Source organism: Rhinoraja longicauda, chromosome 26, assembly GCF_053455715.1.
Source record: "Rhinoraja longicauda isolate Sanriku21f chromosome 26, sRhiLon1.1, whole genome shotgun sequence".
In the NCBI taxonomy this organism is placed as follows: Eukaryota; Metazoa; Chordata; class Chondrichthyes; order Rajiformes; family Arhynchobatidae; genus Rhinoraja; species Rhinoraja longicauda.
This window is the reverse complement of record NC_135978.1, coordinates 10,521,177-10,543,468: the sequence shown is the minus strand read 5'-3', so window position 1 is coordinate 10,543,468 and position 22,292 is coordinate 10,521,177. Positions and strand designations below refer to the sequence as shown.

Genomic DNA, 22,292 nt, shown 5'->3' with positions numbered 1-22,292 from the left:
GGGTTGATTTTCCTGGAGTCAAGGAGGCTGAGGGGTGAATTTATGGAGGTGCAGAAAACCACAAGGGGCACATAAGGTGGATGGTCTCATCCTATCTTAAAGGGAGCCGAAGACAAGAGGGCATAGGTTATGATGAGAGTGAAAAGACTCACAGAAAACCCGAGTGGTACCTTTTTCACAAGTGGGTATAAGGAGCATGTTACCCAGGTAAGTGGCAGAAAGAGGTACCACAACAACATTTGAAAAGATAAGTTCATGTCCAGTTTAAGAACTCCTCCATGTTCTCTTACAGAAAATTTAAAATGTGAATGAAAAGAATTTAGTCCTAATTTACGAATAGAAATGGGGGGTTTTTAATGAAAGTGAGCAGCTCATTCTTTTTAAGATGAGAAATGCAATATTTATATTGTAGATTCCAAAATTGGAAATTGCACAAGCAATGTGGTAAATTAAGATTTCTATGGAGTTGGAAAAGTTGCAAAGGCCAGTTGTCGAATCAGTCGTGGTGCATCCCTTGACTGGTGGGCAGTGGTTAGCATGTGCTGCAGCAGCCATAATTAGGTATCAATCCAAAACTCTTCTTCCAACCTTGTTTCTTTTTGTTTGCAGCATTCGACACTGTCTCGTAAGTTTGTGGAAGTGATGTCTGAGTACAATGGCACACAGACCGACTACAGGGAGCGTTGCAAAGGACGAATCCAACGCCAACTGGAAATCAGTGAGTCCTTTTTCTGCAGCATTTTTTGAGTCAGGGTCGGAATCGGAGCTCCCACACTAAGATAGCAGCATTCTTTGTCTGTTGTAAAGCTGGATTTGCTGCTGATGTGGATCCGAAAGCAGCTGGGCCTTAACCTGTGACAGAAAAGCATTACGAGTTGTGCCCTGAGCTCTTTCAGATCCGCAAATCCCATTACAAAACTGGGAAAGTGAAGGCTCGCTCTGATTCAGATCTACCTGTGGTCAGCAACGCCTTGATTCCAAAGCCACGTTATGGCCACTAGCACATAATTTGGCTTTGGTTTATCGTAGCATGAATGAGAAATCCACCTTTCTCATCATAACTGAGGGTGAGAGTCACCTCAAAGGCAGATTTGGTGACTTGCATCATTTAAACATGGCATGGATGGATGTGGAAACTGACTGAAGGGCATTGTACCATTGTCGGTATTGTGCTTGCTGCCAATGATTGATATGGGCAATCGTTCATTGTTCGTCTTCATGCATGTGACTTTGTGAAGTAGAGGTTCATTCAATGCTGTTGATTCTAATTCATTAAGGCATTCTACATTGACAGTAAGATTGAGCCGGTATTTATATTACATGTACCCCAAAACACCTTGTAATTATTTATGATACGTGATTACAACTGTAGGCAACTGCATTTAGTTTAGAGATATAGCTTGGAAACAGACCCTGCAGCCAACTAGGTCAGCGCTGACCGTTGATTAGCCGTTCGACATTATCCCACTTTCTCACCTACTCCCTACACATTAGGGGCAATTTATAGAGGCCCATGACCAACAAACCTGCACATCTTTGGGATGTGGGAGGAAACCGGAGCACCCGGAGGAATGGGAGAATGTACAATCTCCGCACAGACAGCACTCGAGGTCAGGATCGAAGCTGGATATCTAGCGTTCTGAGGAAGCAGTACATAGAAAAATAGGTAGTGACCAGATAATCTCGTTTTCATTGATGGCAACAGCATTGGAATAGCTAAAACGTCTGGGAATTCTATTTTCTCCTGGATAATCAAGCATGTCCTCAGTTTAGTGCCAGCTGCCTTGCTGTATCGCCACGGTTCTGTGCTCGCAAAATACTGCCCTGAATTTCTGCCTTAATTTCTGTCCTCAAATCATTGACAATGATCATCAATCCCAAGTCATTGCACTCTGTAGGAAAAACTGGGTCGAGTGAACTTTTTAACCACTCAAGAGGATCGTTAACAGAAAAGAAATAGTGTGTAGAAATAGTGCAATTTTTTTTTTTAATTCAACGAACGGCACACTGAAGAACCCAAAGGGTATTGGAATACAGGAGAAAATGAATGATATGATACAATAGAACTTTATTTATCCCAGGAGGGAAATTGATCTGCCAATAGTCATAAAAACACAAAATACATGAAACATGAAATTAAAGTGAGGAGTGGAAAGGCTTGGGGGATGTGCAGAGATTGGGGAGGGAGGGGGGGAGGGAGGGGGGAGGGAGTCAGTCTCAGCTTAGCCCATGACAGAACTGAGAGGAGTTGCAAAGTTTGACAGCCACTCGGAAGAAGGATCTCCTGTGGCGTTCTGTCCTGCATCTTGATGGAACCAAGATAAAGCTACTCAGCCAGTCAGCATTGATTGCTGTAATATTCTAAGTCATTTTGGTACCTAAACCACTGCCTGTTGTTTACTGAGGCGCCAACTATACTTCGAAGATGCTGAGTATTTCACTTCCACTTTATTGTCTAGCAGGTAATTTTGCTTTTCTAAAGCAGGACTTCCAAACTAGACTTCACAATGCCAACAGCGTTGCATTGCCCGTTGCTGGGTTCATGTAAAATAAACAACATTAGCCTTGGACACTGGAAAATGCTGGAAAATGACAGGACCACCACCCCAATGCCCACAACTCCCGCCCCCCACCCCCAATCTGATCACCCAGTTGCACTCTCACTGCCTCAAAAGCCCACTGTAATGTCATGGGGCGGGAATAAAAGCGTATGTCTATCCTGCTGGCACCCAGCATCCGCGAGTGACTTTACTTGTCTCTAAATCCTGCTGTATTGCAAACCACCGAGTGGCAAAACCACGTGGTGGAGAGATGGAAAAATGATGGAGCAGAGAGTGGGGAAATTGGAGCAAATGATGAGGGAGAGAGGGATGGATGAGGGAGAAGTGGGGGGCTAGGAGTGAAGGTAGACCTATCTGATCTGGTTTAGGGAGAGGGTCCAAGTTGAATGAGAAAGAAAGTGAGTAGGAGGTAAAGATCTATGTGCCTGTGTGCTCGGCAGTAAAAGTCCCTCGGAGAGTCAAACAGACAAGACAACAAGAAAGGATCCCTGGGGTGCCTCCAAATCAAACTGTAGTGGAATACTGAGAAGGTGCTGCACCATCAGAGGTCCTCCTTCCGATGGGTATAAAAGCTCCGAAGATGGAATTGAAAGACAATTTATAATTTCATTTTTGTAGTCTGGCCATTATTTATCTCGTTCACTACCTGGTCATCATCAGATTGATATTTATGTTGCAACAGTTATAATGCTATTTTATTGATGGTTTATTTCAGTTCATTAATTTCTGGAGCCTTGTGAAATTTTAACTATTAAAGTGAAATCGTATGGGAATATTGTTCAGGAAGCCCTGATCTAAGGATCGAAAGTTCTTCCTGATGTTTATTCATATTTTGTGCTCTTACATTTCTCTCATTAGTTTGATAGCTAGGTCTGGATTTACCTCAGCACTTATTTATGCACCTCAGTGAGATGTCAGTTTAATTAATGTTCTTTACAGGCTCTCGGGGTTAATCTTCTCGTATCTCATTCCTTTACGCTTGGGATGTGTTGGTCTGGCACTCCCCTGCCTTCAAACTGCAATTGTACCAGTAATTTATAACTTCCTAAAGTAAAAATATCTTCTCTCTGCCTTTCAGTTTGCTAGGCCCCGATTAAACACATAGATGGATTGTTTAACAAGCTTCTTGTGCTGAATCATAGAAATTCCGATGCAGAAGACCAATTGGTCCTTTGTGTCTGCACAGCCCGAGAGAGTTTGTATAACACTAACACCAATTTCCAGCACTGTGGGTAGTCTTGTAGGTTATGACAAACGCACTGCTCATTTAAATACTTTTAAAATGTGCTAAGGATTTCTTCCATAATATACTCAACACTGCTTACTGGAGGCAATTAGTCCTCGCTGCTCAACAAATCTGAGGTTTATGAAATCTCTCCTCCACCTCGTCTATCCCAAAGAAAATAATTCTGGCCTAGTAATCCTTCCTCATAACTGAACTTCCCTGTCTTGGTAGATGTAGTGACCAAAATTTGGAAACAATTTTTTAAAAAACAAATAAACACAAAAAGGAGTTGGGGTTTAACATCGAGGTTCTTTCTATAATTCCTCTGTAACTACATCATGCCTTTCAGTTCATTCTCCTGATATCCTCTATCTCTCTTCCTCATCTGCCTTCTGAATCTCTACGCTTCCTCCCCACAAGGGGTGAAAATAAGTTAAATTGCTTGCCGGTACAGTCTGTCAGGAGAACATAGCCTATTTTGGCCTTTGCCTACACTGGTTCATGCAAGTTTATTTTCTCTTCCGTCTCCCCTTTCTTTCCCTGCCCTCATCCCTCACTCCAACCTTTCCCTCTGTTCATCCTTCCATCCTCTCCCACCCACCTCATCTCTCTTGCCGTTCTCGTGTCTTCATACCTTCCTCCTTTTCCTCCATCTTGCTCTGCATCCTCTGCATCTACTTCCTCAGTCCAGATTTCTGTGCGAGTCGGTGGGTTTATAGTAAATGTCCGTCACTAGTCTGTCTCCTGTGATGGAGATGGTGAGGTCCAGAAACAGGAGGGAGATGTCGGAGATAGTCCAGGTATATTTAAGGGCAGGATGGAAATTGGAGGTGAAGTGTATGAAGTTAGTGAGTTCTGCATGGGTACAAGAGGTAGCACCAATGCAGTCGTCGATGTAGCGGAGGTAGAGTTCGGGGATGGGGCCGGTGTACGCCCGGAACAAGGATTGTTCGACGTACCCGACAAAGAGGCAGGCGTAGCTAGGTTATATGGGCTAGTCTCGTCAGGAGGAGAGGGTTACTATATATTTATGGGGGCCCTGAACCAGATAACATATTACTGTGGCTGGTGTAAATACAGCACCTGATTCAACCACACTTCCACCCCTCCAATTGTTGACTGTAATCCAGTGCACATCACTTGCAGTTAACAATATTTTTTTAAATAGCAAGGGGAAAAAAAGCGACTGCATGCAGACGTAACATCACTGCAGACTTGATTTGATTAGTGGTATTTAAGAGAGCCATCCAGAGTAATTTTCATGGTGAAAACGGTTGTGAGATGTGGTGCTGAGATTGTGAAGTTGTAATGTCTGCCAACTACTATTGAAAACAGGTCTTGTAAAATCTCTTGTGGAATTTGAGCAAGTGCCCTTTGCCGAGCCCTCTCACCTCGATCCCATCAATCCTTTGCCGAAGAGTAAACCGCTGACCACAAACGACCAGTGGTTTGGATATATTGCTCATATAATACATGGAAGTTAATGGCTGGCTTTCAAACTTGCTTATATCAGTGATAATTAATATCATGTCATAATAAGCCGAAGGAGGAAGAAACAGAATTCTAGTCCATTGCAAAAGGGTGCGGTAATCAAAGTCACCACAATGAAATATAGAATAATCATCAGTCTGAAGACCCGAAACGTCGCCCATTCCTTCTCTCCTGAGATGCTGCCTGACCTGCTGAGTTACTCCAGCATTTTGTGGGACATCAGTCTGAAGAAGGGTCTCGACCCGAAACGTCGCCCATTCCTTCTCTCCTGAGATGCTGCCTGACCTGCTGAGTTACTCCAGCATTTTGTGGGACATCAGTCTGAAGAAGGGTCTCGACCCGAAACGTCGCCCATTCCTTCTCTCCTGAGATGCTGCCTGACCTGCTGAGTTACTCCAGCATTTTGTGAATAATCGTCCTTAGTCAGATATTGATGCAATAATACACAAGCCAGGCTTCTACAGTGATTACTGATGCACTATCACATGTTACACACAGCAATGATGCACTGTGATTACTGATGCACTATCACATGTTATACAGCAATAACCACTCTTGCACAATGAGATATTGATGCAAAACAGTAAACTAACTTTATCAAGCAAGATACTGCACTCCATCAAACAGCTTTCCACACCGAGATGTGGATACACTTCAATAACTTTCATTACGGGGCAATAAAATAATCAAACCTGCCCAAGGTATTGATATCCTAAAATAATCAGGCTTCGTCCATCGACTTTTTGAGCATTGAAAGAACCAGTTTCACAACAGGATATGGTAACTGCAGTAACCAGCTGTGTGTAGTGAGAGACCAAACTTTCATGAATTAAATATTGATACTCTGCAGTGATCAGTCTCACACTGCAAGATATTCCCATAATGCCTTTAATAGTTTTACGAAGTGAGATATGGATAACTGCAATAAGCAGCTTTTTACCGCAAGATACAACCAACTGCAATAAAAGCTGCACACATTGGTTGAATAATAAACTATAATAACCAGTAATACACAGAGGACCACTGAAGGTCACCAAATGCAGACTTCTCCAACGCGACATCATAGAAAATGTATGTCTCAGAGAAAGCCACCTAGCAAGAGAGTTTCAAGATTTCAGGCGTCTTCATAACCATCTTCATTGTCTATGATACCATCTATTTTAGTCTCATCTGCAAACTTACTAACCATGCCTTGTGAATTCTCATCCATATCGTTGATATAGATGATAAACAATAATGGGCTCAGCACTGATGCAAGAGAACATGGCCAGGGTGGTTCTGGGTTCCTTGATCATATTAGCTGCCTTCTTGAGACAGTGCATCCTGTTGATCCCTTTTCTGGTGGGGCATTCAGTATCCGTGCTAGACATAGTGCCCTCTCCTTCATTCTTGAACGTTCAAATTACTAACACAATCAGTCGGCTTGCTCTCCACTGCACATCTACAGATGTTCAACGGTATATTTGGCAAGATGCTGAATCTCCACAAACCTCTGAGGAAGTCTGGGCCGAGGTGAACTTTCTTTGTGATTGCATTAGTGTGCTGGGCCCAGGATAGATAATCTGAGATGTATACGCCTGAGAAATATGAAGCAGTTGACCCCCTTCATCGCCAACCCATCCCAACCCGATCCGAACGGACACAATTAGCAAGGACAAGAACAGAACCTGGAGCAAGCCCTACCAGGACCAACAAGTCCTGCAGCCTACCGGACTTCTGAAGCACCTGGTTTCATGTGCTGATGGAAAAAAGTCGCTTACCTGGTGAAGACCAGTCCACTGGACTCACGACCGGACCAGTGCACCCAACCCAACAGAGGTCCCAAACTCCCAGATCACCCGAGTGTGCAAACTGATATTGACACTGGAACCACAGCAGCCCACAGCCATGTGAGAAGCCAGCAACCTACTGTTCTTCTGAAGGCCGGACTTGGACATGCACATCAATCGGTGAGAGCAGCTGACTTCATGACTTGACCTTGATGCCTGGCTAAACAAACGGCCCAACTTCATGGGGTCAATGTTTGAGCACTGTGCAGAAGAATTTGTGTGGGTTTTTTTTTCACAGTGCTCATTCTCAACAACAATTCTCCACCAGAGACATGCATTATTGTAAGGCTTGGGTTATTTTGAGCTGCTTTTTAACTCAGACATTATCTCCTAAAGGATTCTCTACGTCACCCTAACATCCTTCAATGGACGTTTTCCATTGAAGGCGTTCTTCCCATTCCTTTCAGAGTGTTTACAAAGAAAGTATTTCTGTAGAGTAGTCACATTTGGAAAGACAGCCCCCCCCCCCCAAATTGCACAAAGCTAACTCCTATCAACAGCTGTGTCAGAGCGATCGGCTAATTTGCTTACTTAAGTGATGTTTAATGAAAAATAAATATTGGGCAAGACATCTGGGATGGACTTCCTGCTTCTCTTATGAGTGTTATATATGCACATCACAGAGCAGATGGCAACCCTTTTAAATATTTAATTTGGAATATGGCAGGCGAGTTCCCACTCAGCGGAATCAGTCGAGGTTCTCTGTTCAATCTACTGGAATGGGAGCTGACCCCCTCGACTCGGGAATAAATCTTAATTGCACATAATGCTTGTGAAAATGCGAAATGAAACAGTTTTCAGGACGCTATACATTTGAAAAAGGTTCTAGTTTGAAAATTCATGCTGGCACGATATTTATCTTTTGAACTCTCAATCGTATCTCTTTGGATTCGGATGTCAGACTGTTTATCATCTCATACAAGTGGCCATGTTGTAATCAACATGAAAAGCTCAGTTACATTTGGATTTCAGTGTATGATTTTAATATTGTCTCAGGAGTTGGAATATCATGTGGGTATAAATCATTTAGAAGCTCAGTAAATATCAAGAGAGAACTTATTTGACATGTGCACCAAATCTGAACCAGATCAATTAAATTCTTACTTGTTCTTTACTGAAAGTGTTGCCGATCATTGATATTAGCTGCCTTCTTGAGGCAATAATTGCTGCACATACAGGCTTGTAGGCACAGGACTTGGCCAAACCCTTGCCCACTTTTGCTACCAAGTTGGGGGGGGGTCTAAACATTGTTTAAAGACTGTAGAAAAGGAAGGGCGTCACTGTAGAGTTGCTGCCTTATTGAGCCAGAAACCCGGGTTCGATCCTGACCTCGGGTGCCGTATGTACGGAATTTGTATGTTCTCCCTGTGACCACGGGGAGTTTGTCTGGGTGCCCCGGTTTCGTCCCACACTCCAAAGATGCACAGGTTTGTAGGTTAATTGGCTTTCGTGAAAATTATAAAACTGTCCTTAGTGTGTAGGATAATGCTGGTGGATGTTGTGGTCGCTGGTCAGCCTGAACTTGGAGGGCCAAGGGGCCTGTTTCGGGGCTGTATCTCTAAAGTCTAATACCTTCTATGGTGGGGAGATCTGTGCCCATGATAGACTGGTCATTGTCCACCACTTTCTGCTGCCTCCTGGCACCACTCAACCAGATTATCGATCGCCCTCCTGTACTCTGACTGGTCATTCATCCAATAACGGTGGTCTCATTGGCTTTGATAAAAATGGCACTGAAGATGTAGCTGGTTACACGGTCGTGGGAACAGTAACACTAAAACAGAGGACTATGCTGTTCTCCAAAACCTGGTTGCTCTCCCCCTCCCTTTTGACCTGGTTCCCATTTTCCTCTTGAGTATCTTGAATGACCCGTGGGAAGAATGAACAAAGGATCTGGATGGCGGCGTTCTATTGACAGCCCATTGGAGAAGATTGGACCCCTGAGTGGAGCACTGAGAGAGGTCAAAGCAGATAAATACTCCTCTGACTTTGAACTCTCGCCACCCACCTCGACCTCCAATGTTCTCATGGTTGCATGTCAGATGAAAAGCACATCACCTTCTTTTCAGGAAGCTTTAATCTCCTTTGCTCCTTTGTTCAGAATTGTCTGGCATCGTATCCTGAAAGGGTAAAAATAGAGGATCATTATGCTTTCCGTTATTTGGATGTGGTGTATGATTCAATGAAAATTGCATGGGTCTGTATTTTTCCAAGGGTTTTCTCCGCAAGACTTCTCATTAACTAGTTCTGGCCTTAGATATAAGGGCATCTAGTGCTAGCTGGGTGAGGATGAAATGGAAAAATCAAGGATGATCTTCCTTTTTCTGCTTTGGCGATGTTTTAGTTTGGGTTGGTTTAGAGATAAAGCATGGAAACAGGCCCCTTCGGCCCACCGAGTCCGGGCCGACCAGCGATCCCCACACACGAACACTATCCTACACATACAAGGGACAATTTAAATTTATACCAAGCCAGGCAACCTACAAGACATAAGATTTCTTAGTCTGCCTTGCCGTTCACTACAGATAGCAGATTTAATACTTCCGTCACCTCTTCCGTGCTCGCCCTGTGATAGCACAGCCAAGGGGAGGCACATTGGAAACCAACAAAACTGACTCATGCAGGGAAGCCTGCGGGTCAGCACGCACAGACTTGGCGTTCTTCCTTGGAACCATCACCTTACAAATTAGTCATCTGCAAGAGAGAGGAAATAATTTAAAAATTGGAATCATCCTACGTAGCAATTAAAATTAATTAGTTTACAATATTGACACCAGAAAACTGTATGGTTGCTTAACTTGGATTTGGCTACCTCATTCTCAAGAAAACAAAAGCCTTGCTCTTTTGTAACCCACTACTTTACCATGTTAAAGAGCCATTGGCTCTGTTCTAAATTTGTTCAACGCATATGGGCAAATTACACTGAGTTGCATTAATTTTAGATTCAGCAGGCAATTTAAGCGTAAATTGGCTTGGAACGAGTGTGATTTCAAAAGCAGCTTCCACAAACCATTAGAAAGTATTCTTGATATAGTTAGTCTAGCAAACATTGTGTTTGAAATAATTGCCTATCGTACCACAAGTTAACCCCTTTCTTACTGAGGTGACCACCATTCCGTGGAGTCAACTCATTAAAATGGAATAAACTTTCAATGTATCTTTGGCTTTTTAAGGTCATCTAGTTGAATGGAGTTGAATGTAAACTACAGTTAATTGCATCCCAGATGGCAAGAACTGGGGATCTGACTGGATAGATACCATGAAAATCGCTGTATTTTAACTATTAAGGGAGCACATCCCATTAAATTTAAAGATACGGCTCAGATTTTGCATTTACAGAACATTCATTGATATCTTGGCATTGAGATATGAATGATAAGTTTAATCTTAATGCTTCACTATTTTCTTCAAGCAAGTGCTCTCCTCTATAGAAACATAGAACATAGAAAATCGGTGCAGGAGTAGGCCATTCACCCCTTCGAGCCAGCACCGCCATTCAATATGATCATGGCTGATCATCCAGAATCAGTACCCTGTTCCTGCTTTTTCTCCATATCCCTTGATTACGTTAGCCCTAAGAACTATATCTAACTCTCTTGAATATATCGAGTGAATTGGCCTCCACTGCCTTCTGTGGCAGAGAATTCCACAGATTTACAACTCTGTGGCTGAAAAAGTTTTTCCTCATCTCAGTCCTAAATGACTTACCCCTTATTCTTAAATTGTGACCCCTGGTTCTGGACTCCCCCAACATCGGGAAACGTTTTTCTGCATCTAGCCTGTCCAATCCCTTAAGAATTTTTTATGTTTCTATAAAATCCAAGTCTATCATTGGCATGCTGGCAATTCTACTCCATGACTATCTCCAGTGATGAAAATCAGTTGGACAATTCGTTGCCCCAATGCTTTTTATCGTCCACATTGGTTCAAACCAGATGTTTTATTCATATAGGAATCAACAACATTGGAAAAGCGGGGTGGAAATTTGGCCGCACTTGTGGAATTACGTTGCAAATCAATGTACATTATCTCTATCATTGAACTCCATGGTGCCTTGTTCCATATGTGTACAAGAGCAACAGGTTAGATACATAAACACATTGCAGTCATGTTGGCAGCCTTGAAGGGGGGGGGGGGGGGTATTGGATTAGGGGTCCTGATTTATGATGGCAGATTACGTGCAAGAAGTGGGTTGCTCCCATAGGAAATATGTCCCAGCAGAGTGGGAAAAAACAGAAAAAAGAAAGCAAGCTTACAATTACATTTGTGTTTTCAAATCACTTTAGAGATGGTTAAATACTTTAAAAATGCAGCTACTGTTGTAAAGTAGATCAACGCAATGGTCAATGTAAAATCATTCGGCACTAGTTCTAAAGGGTAACAGGGAGCCAAATTATTAGTTAGTAACTAGTACAGACCAGCAGCACAAGGTTAAGAAACAGAAGGCTGTAGAAAATAGTATACTCCAAACCACACAGATTGATCAAGTTCAAGATCAAGTTGAATTTATTGTCATGCATAAAAACAGTGAGGTAAAGATACAATGCAAGAATCTCTCACACACAGGCTCAGAGAAATGCACAAAAACAAATTATAACATAACATATTAAAAGAGAGACTTCAAAGAAACAAGATGTTAGTGGAAAAATATAATCTGATAAAGCAAGTGCATAGTAGTGCCAGAGGTGTTCCATTGTTGAGATAGGATTAGGATTGCGTAGGTTGGTTGAAAAACCTGATAGTTGTATGAAAGCCGTTGTTCCTTGTAATACTTGGAGCAATGGCTGGAGCAGAGGTAATTTTTTCAGAATAAAAGTAAATAACAAACGTTTAAATGTGTGAATTAGGAGCAGGAGCAGGCCACTCGGCCCCTCAAGCCTCCCTGCACCATTTAATAATATCATGGTAACCTCAACTTTGCATTCCTGTCTTCCCACAGTAACCTTGCACCCTCCTGTTTATCAAGAATCAGCCTACCTCTGCCTTACACACATTGTCTGCTTCCACACCTGTTGCAGAAGAGAGAGCCAAAGACTCACGAAACACTGCAAGAAAGAGAGATTGTCTTCCTTTGTCTTAAATGAGCATCATGTTGTTTTAAATAGTGATCGCTAGTTCTATATTCTCCAAAAAGAAGAAACGTCCTCTCTACTTCCACTTTTTTGGACCCCCTCAGAAACTTTTATGTTTCTATCAAATTTCATACTAGTCTCCTCAACTTAAGGTGACAGTCATAAAGAACAATCTATGGGCATCACCATGGTGCTGTGGTAGAGTTGCTACCTTACAGCACCAGAGACCCCAAGTTCAATACTGACTACGGGTGCTGTTTGTATGGAGTTTGCATGTTCACCCTGTGGTGTTTCTCCAGGTGCTTCGGTTTCCTCACACATTCCAAAGAAGTGCATGTTTGTAGGTTAATTGGCTTCTATAAAATTGTCCCTAGTGTGTAGGATAGAACTAGTGCACAAGTGATCGATGTTCAGCGCAGATTCGGTGGGCCAAAGGACATGTTTCCACGCTGTTTCGCTAAACCTAAAACCTAGATATGGATTTAATGTTGTGCAAGCAAAGACTTGGCTGTAATGTGGAAGGACAGGTTTTTGGGAATGCAAATTTTGGAACCGGTGGTGTGAATAGGATGACATTAACTAACAAAACTAGTAGCAGAAAGAAATATGCTACTGACAAAGCAAAGGGAGACCCAGAGGAAATGGTTTTATGAATGTGTTATCGGAAAGAAGGTCAAGGAATGTATAATGAATGAAATGAGTCAATTATTAGAATATGGCGAATGTGTTGAATAGATTCCATACATCAATTTTCACAAAGGCAAACCAAGTTTTTTTTTTCATTTTGGTGAATGAAGGAAATTAATCTATTACAAAATAATGAATGTGTATTTGAAAACCAGGGCCTCTTGGATATCCACAAGGATGCAGACCGAGCAAAGTACATCCCAAAAATAGTCATAAAATTAATAGGCACTCGCCATCCTCTGTGAAAAAACTTGCCCGTACATCTCCTTTGAACTATGCTCCTCTGACCTTAAAACGATGCCCTCTAGTATTCGATTTTTCCATCCTGGGAAAAATATTCTGACTGCCTCCCCTCTCGTTGCCTCTCATAATATGATATACTTCTATCAGGTCTCTCCGCAACCTCCGGCGTTCCAGAAAAACAATCTAAGTCTGTCCAACCTCCCCCTGTAGCTCATAACCCCTATTCCATGCACCATTGTAGTAAACCTCCTCTGCACCCTTTACAAAGCCTCCACATCCCTCCTGTAATGGGGCATTTGTGAACTGCACACAATATTTTAAAGAATATTCTGAAGAAGGGTCTCGACCCAAAAAGTCACCCATTCCTTTTCTCCAGAGAGGCTGCCTGTCCTGCAGTTACTCCAGCATTTTGTGTTGACTCACAATATTCTAAATATGGCCTAATCAAAGTCCTATAAAACTATATTATGACTGGCTGATTCTTCTACTCAATGCCTTGGCCAATGACGGCAAGCATACTATGTGCCTTCTTTACCTCTGCTTTTGTTATTACTTTTAGGGACTTTTGGACTCCAAGGTCCCTCTGTACATCAATGCAGATAAGGCTCTCCCAAAGTGTACCATCTTATGCACAGACTCAATGCCGTCTGCTACTTCTCTGCCCATTTCTGTACCTGATCTATATCTCCTTGTATACTTTGACAGCCTTCCTCAAAGTCCAGCAATCTTGGTGTCATCTGGAAACCTACAACAACCCGTCTTCGTTTAAGTCCAAGTCATCTATAACTTTCCACTGGCCGCAGACCTCCAGCCTGGATATTGTCCTTCCACCGCAACCCTCTGTCTTCCATCAGTAAGCCAGTTCGAAATCCATACGACCCATCTTATGGATCTACCATGGAGGACTTTATCAAATGCCTTGCTAACAAATACAGCCCTACCTTCATCGATCACCTTCATCACCTCCTCAAAAAAACCTGATCAAATCAGTAAGACACTTGATACTTTGGCAACTTTTGGTAATCTGTTTACAGATCTGTTCCTCTATCTCCCGCTTGCCACTGGGAGTCCTTGCACCTTTCTTTGAGTGCTTGCAGCTTTCCTTTTCCATGCTCGACTCATACCGCCTCAGTGGACGAACCCTCCATCATAAACGTCCTCCTCCAACCTTCCGTGGAGGCGGAAATTAATACTGGTTGAATTAATTTTCTGCAGTGTTCAGCTATACAAGAAATCCCCATGGATTGCGATCGCCATTTTCAAAATGAGTAGAGTGTAGACATGGTGATTGCAGGCCAGTTAGTCAACATCTGGGTCATAAAATTGCTCAAAGGACTTCTGCGGTTTGCAATACATGTATTTTTTAACAGCATAGATCCTGAGGCATCCGTCAACATGTTTTGAAGCAATAGGTCATGTCTCACAAGCCTGCTGGCATCTATGTTGAAGCCACTATACTAGCCAGCTAGTGAAATCTCATAGATGTAGTTTGTTTGGGTTTTCAAAAGACATTTGACAAAGCTCTTCATGCAAGACTTTGCTTAAGTAATGAAGCTTAAGACTCGTGGCATAGTTGACAGGTTGTCTGAATTGATTCAGAATTGGCTTTGTTACCATAGTCAGAGGAGGATAATCAGTGTGAAGCATTTTGCTTCAGGAAGAAATGCCTGCAGTGAAGCTCTACAGGGATTGCACTAGAATCTCTCTAGTTTACAATTTTTGGAAATGATACAAAGCAGGATGTCTGCAGTATTTTGTACTTTTAAGTTTGAAGCAAAGTTTTTGTGAGCTTTGAAATTGATTATATTCATACTTAAGCAGATAGCGCTGCTTTTATATAGGGAAGGATCTATCAGAGGCTATTTGAAAAGTAAAATATTTCCAATGTGACACTTCACTAACATTGGGAGTGACAGTTGAACAACTCAAACAAAAATCTCACCAATCAAGTTGCATTGGATTAAATCTGAGTGTGTTGGATGGCAAACTAGAATTATCTATGATAATGTTACGTCAGTTAAACATAACAGTATAAAACAAAGCAGTAGGCCATTCGGCCCTTTGTGCATGCTGTGCCATTCAGTGGGTCATGGCTCAAGTTTAACCTCAGCACCACTTTCCTGCGCCAATCCTCCTTTATTTGTCCCAGATGCAACTGCACAGTGAAATTCGTTTTGCATCTATTACACATGCAGGGGCCGCCATTTTTGGCGCCATTATTCAAAATCCACCGTCCGGTCGATGTGCTGTAGAACTCCCCGCGAACTGACATCCCTCTCCTCTCCTCCCCCAGTCATCTTTGTGTCCCTGGGGCACCTCCTGCAGCTGACCTTGAAAGCGCTGGAAGTATTACCCCGGTTCAACCTCCTACCTGCTCACTCCTAGTGCCCGACTTCCCCAGCTCCCTCCTGGTTACACCATCCGGCGAGCCTTCGGGCGGGTCCGCGGTCCAAAGAGCCTTCGGTCGGATTCCCGGTCGCATCAACCGCCGAGCCTTCGGGCGAAGTCCCGCCGACCAACGTATCTTTGGGCAGGAACTGCGGCCGCATAGCACCTCGGGAAGTCCTTCCCTTAATAACCAAACATTTATTAACCTCTTTCTTGAATATACCCAGTGGCTGAACCTCCACAGAGGTTTTGGTGGATAATTCAAAAGATCATTTTCCCTGCATCTCAGCTCCCCTACTCAAACAAAAATAGAGCTTCATTTATATAGCAACTTTCATCATTTTAAGATTTTCCAAATTGCTTACAGTGGTTAAGCCAAAATAGGTTCTTTGCAACATGTGAAGTATGGCAACCAATTTGCACACAGCCATAACAGCAAAGTCCCAATACAATACTTTCATAATCTTTAGATAGGTCACTGCACATTAAATTGATTTTAGAATAAATATGGAATAATCCTTTATAGTTTCAGAATGCTAAGGGACTGATGAAATAAGTACCCCTGTCTCACTCTGGATTTTCATATTTGTCTGTGCTCATATTATATTTAAAGAAATACTCTACTGTGTTACAGTGGTCTGCACAGATACTCAGCCAGAGCTGATTTGAGCCTGTAGTTCGGAAATGTTTCTATATCCAACCTACCATTGCCATGAAATGTACGGACTCAAACATGCTCTGCTTCAAGGTGAAACACCAAATGTTGATGAGTAACAGTTGATTGGTATGGTGTGGCCTGATCCTAACCTGAATTCAAATGTTTTATTAAAATGGGCATGCAACCCAAAAACCTGACGTCTAATCGAACGAAAAGCAAACTGCTGGAGGATCTTAGCAGGTCAGGCAGCATCTATGGAGTGGAATGGACAGGCGATGTTTTGGGTCAGGACCATTCTCATCGTCTATCCATTTCTCTCCACAGATGCTGCCAGACCTGCTGTGTTCCTCCGGCAGTTTGATTCCAGCATCTGCAGTCTCTTGTGCCTCTGACACATGGTCAGGTCCCTCAGAGCCATTTTGGGTTGCTAGACTTAATTATGTTCTGGTTTGGCAGACTAAAGGTCTTCTCGGGATGGTTTCGTACAGTCATAGATAGAGTTGAACAGCACAGAATTAGTCTCTTCAGAAATACCCATGTGTCTATACCAACCATAGTGCCTTTCAATGTTAATACCACTGGTGTGCATTAATTCAATATCCCTCTATGGCTTGCTCAGTCAAGTACCTGTCAGGATGGACACAAAATGCTGGAGTAACTCAGCGGGTCAGGCAGTATTTCTAGAGAAAAGGATTAGGTGCGTTTCAAGTTGAAACCCTTCTTCAGACTGAACCGACCTGAAACATTACCTATTCTTTATCTTTAGAGATGCTGCTGACCTGCTGAGTTACTCCAGCATTTTGTGTCTACCTTCAGTATAAACCAACATCTGCAGTTCCTTCCTACACAAGTACCTGTCAGGATACCTCTTCAATGTTGTAGCTGCCTCTGTCACCAACTCCTCCATGTGAAAAACCTACCCTTCAGCTCCCTATAAATCCCCTACCTCTCACCTTAAACCTATGCCCTCTAGTTTAGGACACCCTTGTCATGGGGAAATAGCCACTGGCCGACAACCCTGTCTATGCCTCTTATAATTTTAAATATCAGATCACCTCCCTGCCTCCTTTGCTCCAGGGAGAATAGACACAGCCTATCCAATCGTTGTTTACAACTCAAGCTCTCCAATCCAGGCTTGAACCTTCCCTGCGTCCTCTCTAGCTTAATCACATCTTTCCCATATTTTTTGCTAATCCAGGCAATTCTGGCAGCAAAGACAGTTTGCCATATCTGATCTGTGGGACTAGGAAGCTTTGGGAATCACTTGTGTAGGAAGGAACTGCCGATGCTGGTTTAAACCGAAGATAGACACAAAAAGCTAGAGTAACTCAAGGAACAGGCAGCATCTCTGGAGAGAAGGAATGGGTGGCGTTTCGGGTCTGAAGAAGGGTCTCGACCCAAAATGTCACCCATTCCTTCTCTCCAGAGATGCTGCCTGTCCTACTGAGTTACTCCAGCTTTTTGTGTCTATCTTTGGGAATCACTTGTTGCTTGCACAGATGTAGTTTGGGCTAAAGACAAAGTATTAGCTTGTGAGCAGTCCTTTCAAAAGACTGGTAATAGCAGGGAAGATGCTGTTCCTGAATGTGGTGGTATGTGCTTTTGTACCTTCTACCAGACAGGACCGGTGAGAAGAGAAAATGGCCAGGGTGTGAATGGTCCTTCACCATGTTGGCTGCTTTCCTGAGGTGGGATGAAGTATAGATGGAGCCGAAAGGTGGAGGTGGAAATGGGGGGTGGGGGGGGGGGGGGGGGGGTGGGGGGGGGTGGAGGTGTCTGCGTGACAGAGGCTGGTTTGTGTGATGTATTAGATTGTGTCAAGCTTCTTGAACATTGTTAATACTGTACTGATCCCAGTAAGTGAAAAGTATTCCATCGTGCTATGGACATGCCTTGTAGACGACGGAAAGACTTGGCGTGTCTGGAGGTCATTTACTTCTTCATTCCCAGCCTCAGACCTGCCATTGTATCTGTAGTATTCATGTGGTGACTTCCAGTGAAGTTCTGGTCAACACCAGGATGTTGATGATGGAGCCTAACAATGGAAAAACCCTTGAGTGTCAAGATTAGATGGTTTAAGCTTGCCCTTTTTGGGGATGGATGTTGCCCTGTACGTCTGTGGCATTAATGTCACATGCCACATATTAGCTTAGGCCTAAAGTGTGGTCCAATTCAGCAACACACAGGCCTGGGCTTTTTCCATTGGTGAGGGGTTGCAACTGGAATTGAACATTATGCAGTCAGAATTTGCATTTGTGACTACCTGAAATAATGCTCCGAAGCTGAGATGATTGAGCTTGAAGCCACAGCCTTTGCGTGATGTATGAATTCCAACCATTGATGTGTGAATTCCCCCACGATGTGCATTAATTTCCACTTGCCCATGGCTCTTTGATACCACATTCACTCAAAAGTTCCTTTGGAGTCGCGCTCAATTCCGTCTGGAATTCAGCTCTTTGGACTGGAGTTGAGTGATCCTGGCAAGACCACAACTGGGCTTCAGCGACCAGGCCATTGGTGATTTTGTGCTGCACTGCCAACAACACCTAACATCAGCGTGCCAAAGCCTGAGATGCACTGGGCACTAATCCATTTGGGTGATAACTTTAACTTGTTTCCCTCTTGGAGCCGTGCAGTAATAAGAAGCAAAAGCAAGTATCAGCAAACTTTAGTCGGGTAAAATGATTCCTCCTCTGCCCAGACCAAGTAACAGCAGTTTAATTATTTGTGATCTGCTTCCAAGAAGATGTCTTGTTCCAATTCCACTGCACAAATGTGACCTCAGGCTGTATTTTCTTGCAAGTCCATGAGAGTATTTGAATGGGAAATTTCGGGTGTGGTGTTCAATAATTTGTTTTTATCTTAATGTCTGCTTAAGAAGTCCCCAGGGCTTGTTGGTTTCTAGATAAACCTGTTGGTTTAACTGGTACTGTGACAGGCGGAACGAAATCCACCACAGGTGCAATGGACCCAAGTAGTAGCATGGGCCATTAAGGTTCGCGCTATCATTCTACTTTGCTCCATACAGTCTTTAGTTTAGTTTACAGATACAGCGCGGAAACAGGCCCTTCGGCCCACCGAGTCCGCACCGACCAGCAATCCCCGCCCATTAATACTATCCTACACATACCAGGAACAATTTTACACTTATACCAAGCCAACTTACCTACATGCCTGTACATTTTTAGAGTGTGGGAGAAAACCCACGCGGTCACGGGAAGAACGTACAAACTCCGTGCAGACAGCGCCCGTAGTCGGAATTGAACCCGGTGTCTCCGGTGCTGCAAGTGCTGTAAGGCAGCAACTCTATCGCTGCGCCACCATGCCGCTGGTCTCTGGATTCCCCCTTTCTCAGAATGGATTGTCAAGGGCATGATTGCTCTTGTGTTTCCTTGGGGTATTTTTTAACCCCAGCATATTTCCAGTATTTTCCCGTTTGTCTCCATATTGTTTTTGTTTGTTTTTTTAATTTTTGAAAAGCATATGTACAAATAGAAATAAGAAAACACATTTGTTACAGAGTTCTTACATAGCTTCAATTTTTAAATTTTTGAAGAGAGAAAGTAAATTTTTTTTTAAAACTATAAACTTGGGGAGAGAGAATAAGAGGGTTAAAAAAAATTTTTTAAAAAGGATCTAACTATAAAAATTAAAGGGAGTAGATCCGGGAGACAATAACCACAGTTGTACATCCAACCCCTAACTCAAGTTTCAACTTTTAATTTAAATTTTTTATTTTAGTCCTGTGCCAAACCCATTTACTTTTCTAAAAATTCAATAAATGGAGACCATATTTTTAAAAATAACTCAGGTTTGTCGATTAAGGCTAATCTTATTTTTTCCAAATGCAGGGTCTCTGTCATTTCCGTAGTCCACATTTTAATTGTGGGGGTTATTGTTTTTTTCCAAAATTTAAGTATTAATTTTTTCGCAGTTATTAGACTGTAATCAAGAAAATGTACCTGACTTGCTGTAAAATTTGTAGTATGTTCTGATAATCCTAATATAATTAATTTTGGATCCATATCTAATTTTTTGTTAATAACTTTAGAAATTATTTTTAAAACCTCCAACCAGAAGTTTTGCATTTTTATACAAGTTACGAAAATATGAGTTAAATTAGCTTCTTGAAATTGACATTTATCACAAATAGGAGATACTAGGAAAAATCCTATTTAATTTCGTCTTCGAATAATGTAATCTATGTATTATTTTAAATTGTATTAAGGAATGTCTAGTATTTAATGAACATTGATGTATATGTTGTAAACTTTCATCCCATATATCTTGCATTATAAGTTGATTCAATTCGTCCTCCCATGCTCGTCTATAAGATTCTGATGACGGAATGTCAGTATCAAGGAGAGTATTATAAATAAAGGATATTAATTTATTTGAATTATAATGTCGATTCAGGCATCTCCATATTGTAACATGACCTGCCCTCGCCCTATTGTCATTTCTCACTTTAGAGGGTGTGGTTTTTAAAAGAACAGATCCAGATCCTCGGCAGAGATACAGAGCACACTTTAAGGGTATACTTATCCCACCAGCAGTTCTCCCCACAAATACCACTGGAAATGTCATTGTCCTGGTTCTTTGCTCCACGTAGCAAGTGGCAACATAAGAAAATGAAAGCAGACGTGGAGAAGGGCAATAATCAGGAGATTGAAATAAAGGATTTGCCTGATCACAGTAAATTAAACAAGACTAAGACTTCAGAAGAAACTACAGGAAGTTCCACCCGGACCCACTTGCCTGGTAGGTACTTTGAGTAGAAGAGTTTAAGTGTGGAGAGATATTATTTGAGCACCTGTAGATTCAGTTCTCAATCTTTAAGCTACTTGGTTAATGCTGCACAACTGCCATAATGTTGTTATTGGACTTCAAGAAAAAATAAATAAACCTCCAACGTTGTAATTGGTTTCTGAAGTAGCCTGAGAGCATCAGCTCTATAGCATAGAACTGAAGCAGGGGGAATTTATTTGGGGCAAATGTCTAGGATTTAATATGGTTGTGTTTGGTTTGTTAGGTTTCCTACTCCTGCACCTATTTTCTATGTTTCTTTAGAGAAGGCAGGTACAGGTTACTGAGCTGGATGATCAGCCATGATCATATTGAATGGCGGTGCAGGCTCGAAGGGCCGAATGGCCTACTCCTGCACCTATTTTCTATGTTTCTATGTGTGGAAACCCCCAATCCTGAAGAGAGATGAAGAGGAAATGTTTTTAATAAGTGTGCTTCCTGCTGGTTAGCATTTGTATTGGCAATTGAATTGGAACTGAAATGATTTGAAACAAATAATTTTACACAAAACTAATCCAGATAAAGTAAGATCTCCAGCTGGAGAGGTGGGGTTTGACTCGTTGCCTAATGTCAATACGTTTACAGTTAATATTAAATATGCCACAGTGATGCAGTGCTGTCATGTTGCTCTTGTGACCCCAAACATTGGGGCCATCTGCACGGAGTTTATCTGACTTTAATGAGCTTCCCTTGAGTGCTTTCCTTCCACCACCCAAAGACAATGCTGTTGGTATGTTAATTGGCTTCTGTAAACTAACACTCAAGTGGGTGGATGGGGAATTCATGGGTATATGAGCGAGAGAATTAGTGGCAGGGAAATGAATAGGGATTAGGATGGATGTGGTTCCTTGGGGATTCGGCATGTGTATGATGGGCCAAGTGGTCGTCTTTTCTGTTGTATGAAAATATGAGTTAAGCTTCTGCAAAAAAATCTGAAACTTGGACAAAACCCATCTTTCTTGTTATTATTTATTTCAACAGAGTCGTTTGGCTTGTATTTTCTGGTATTCCCACTGTGAGTCCAAGTGATGTAATGTGTGAATCAGTGGGTGCATGTGAATTGGTGTTTGTGTGCATATGTTTAAGTGAATTCATGATCAAAGTGGGTGTCTGTGTATTGAGGAAGATTAGAACAGTTCAGCAGAGGAACAGGCCCTTTGACCCAGGATGTCGATGCTGAGGTTGCTGAGGACTATTTTGGCCACAATCGGCTGTTGGCAGTGTCATGTGCAACAAAGAGAAATGCTTTTACTGCTGCTGGACGGGAGTTATTATTCTGTACACCTGCCAGGAGCTCAGAGAAACATCAGGTCTAATTTTATACAAATAATT

At 42.4% G+C, this 22,292-nt stretch overlaps 1 protein-coding gene across 3 annotated transcripts in view; it reads left to right on the top strand.

Annotated features, from left to right (window-relative positions):
* LOC144606536 (syntaxin-1A) overlaps nucleotides 1–22,292 on the top strand; it is a 204,683-nt gene that overhangs the window by 141,333 nt on the left and 41,058 nt on the right. For all 3 annotated transcript variants that reach the window (XM_078422788.1, XM_078422789.1, XM_078422790.1), the window contains exon 6: nucleotides 610–718. In XM_078422788.1, coding sequence (XP_078278914.1) covers nucleotides 610–718 — 109 coding nt within the window. The remainder of the gene's footprint in view (nucleotides 1–609; nucleotides 719–22,292) is intronic.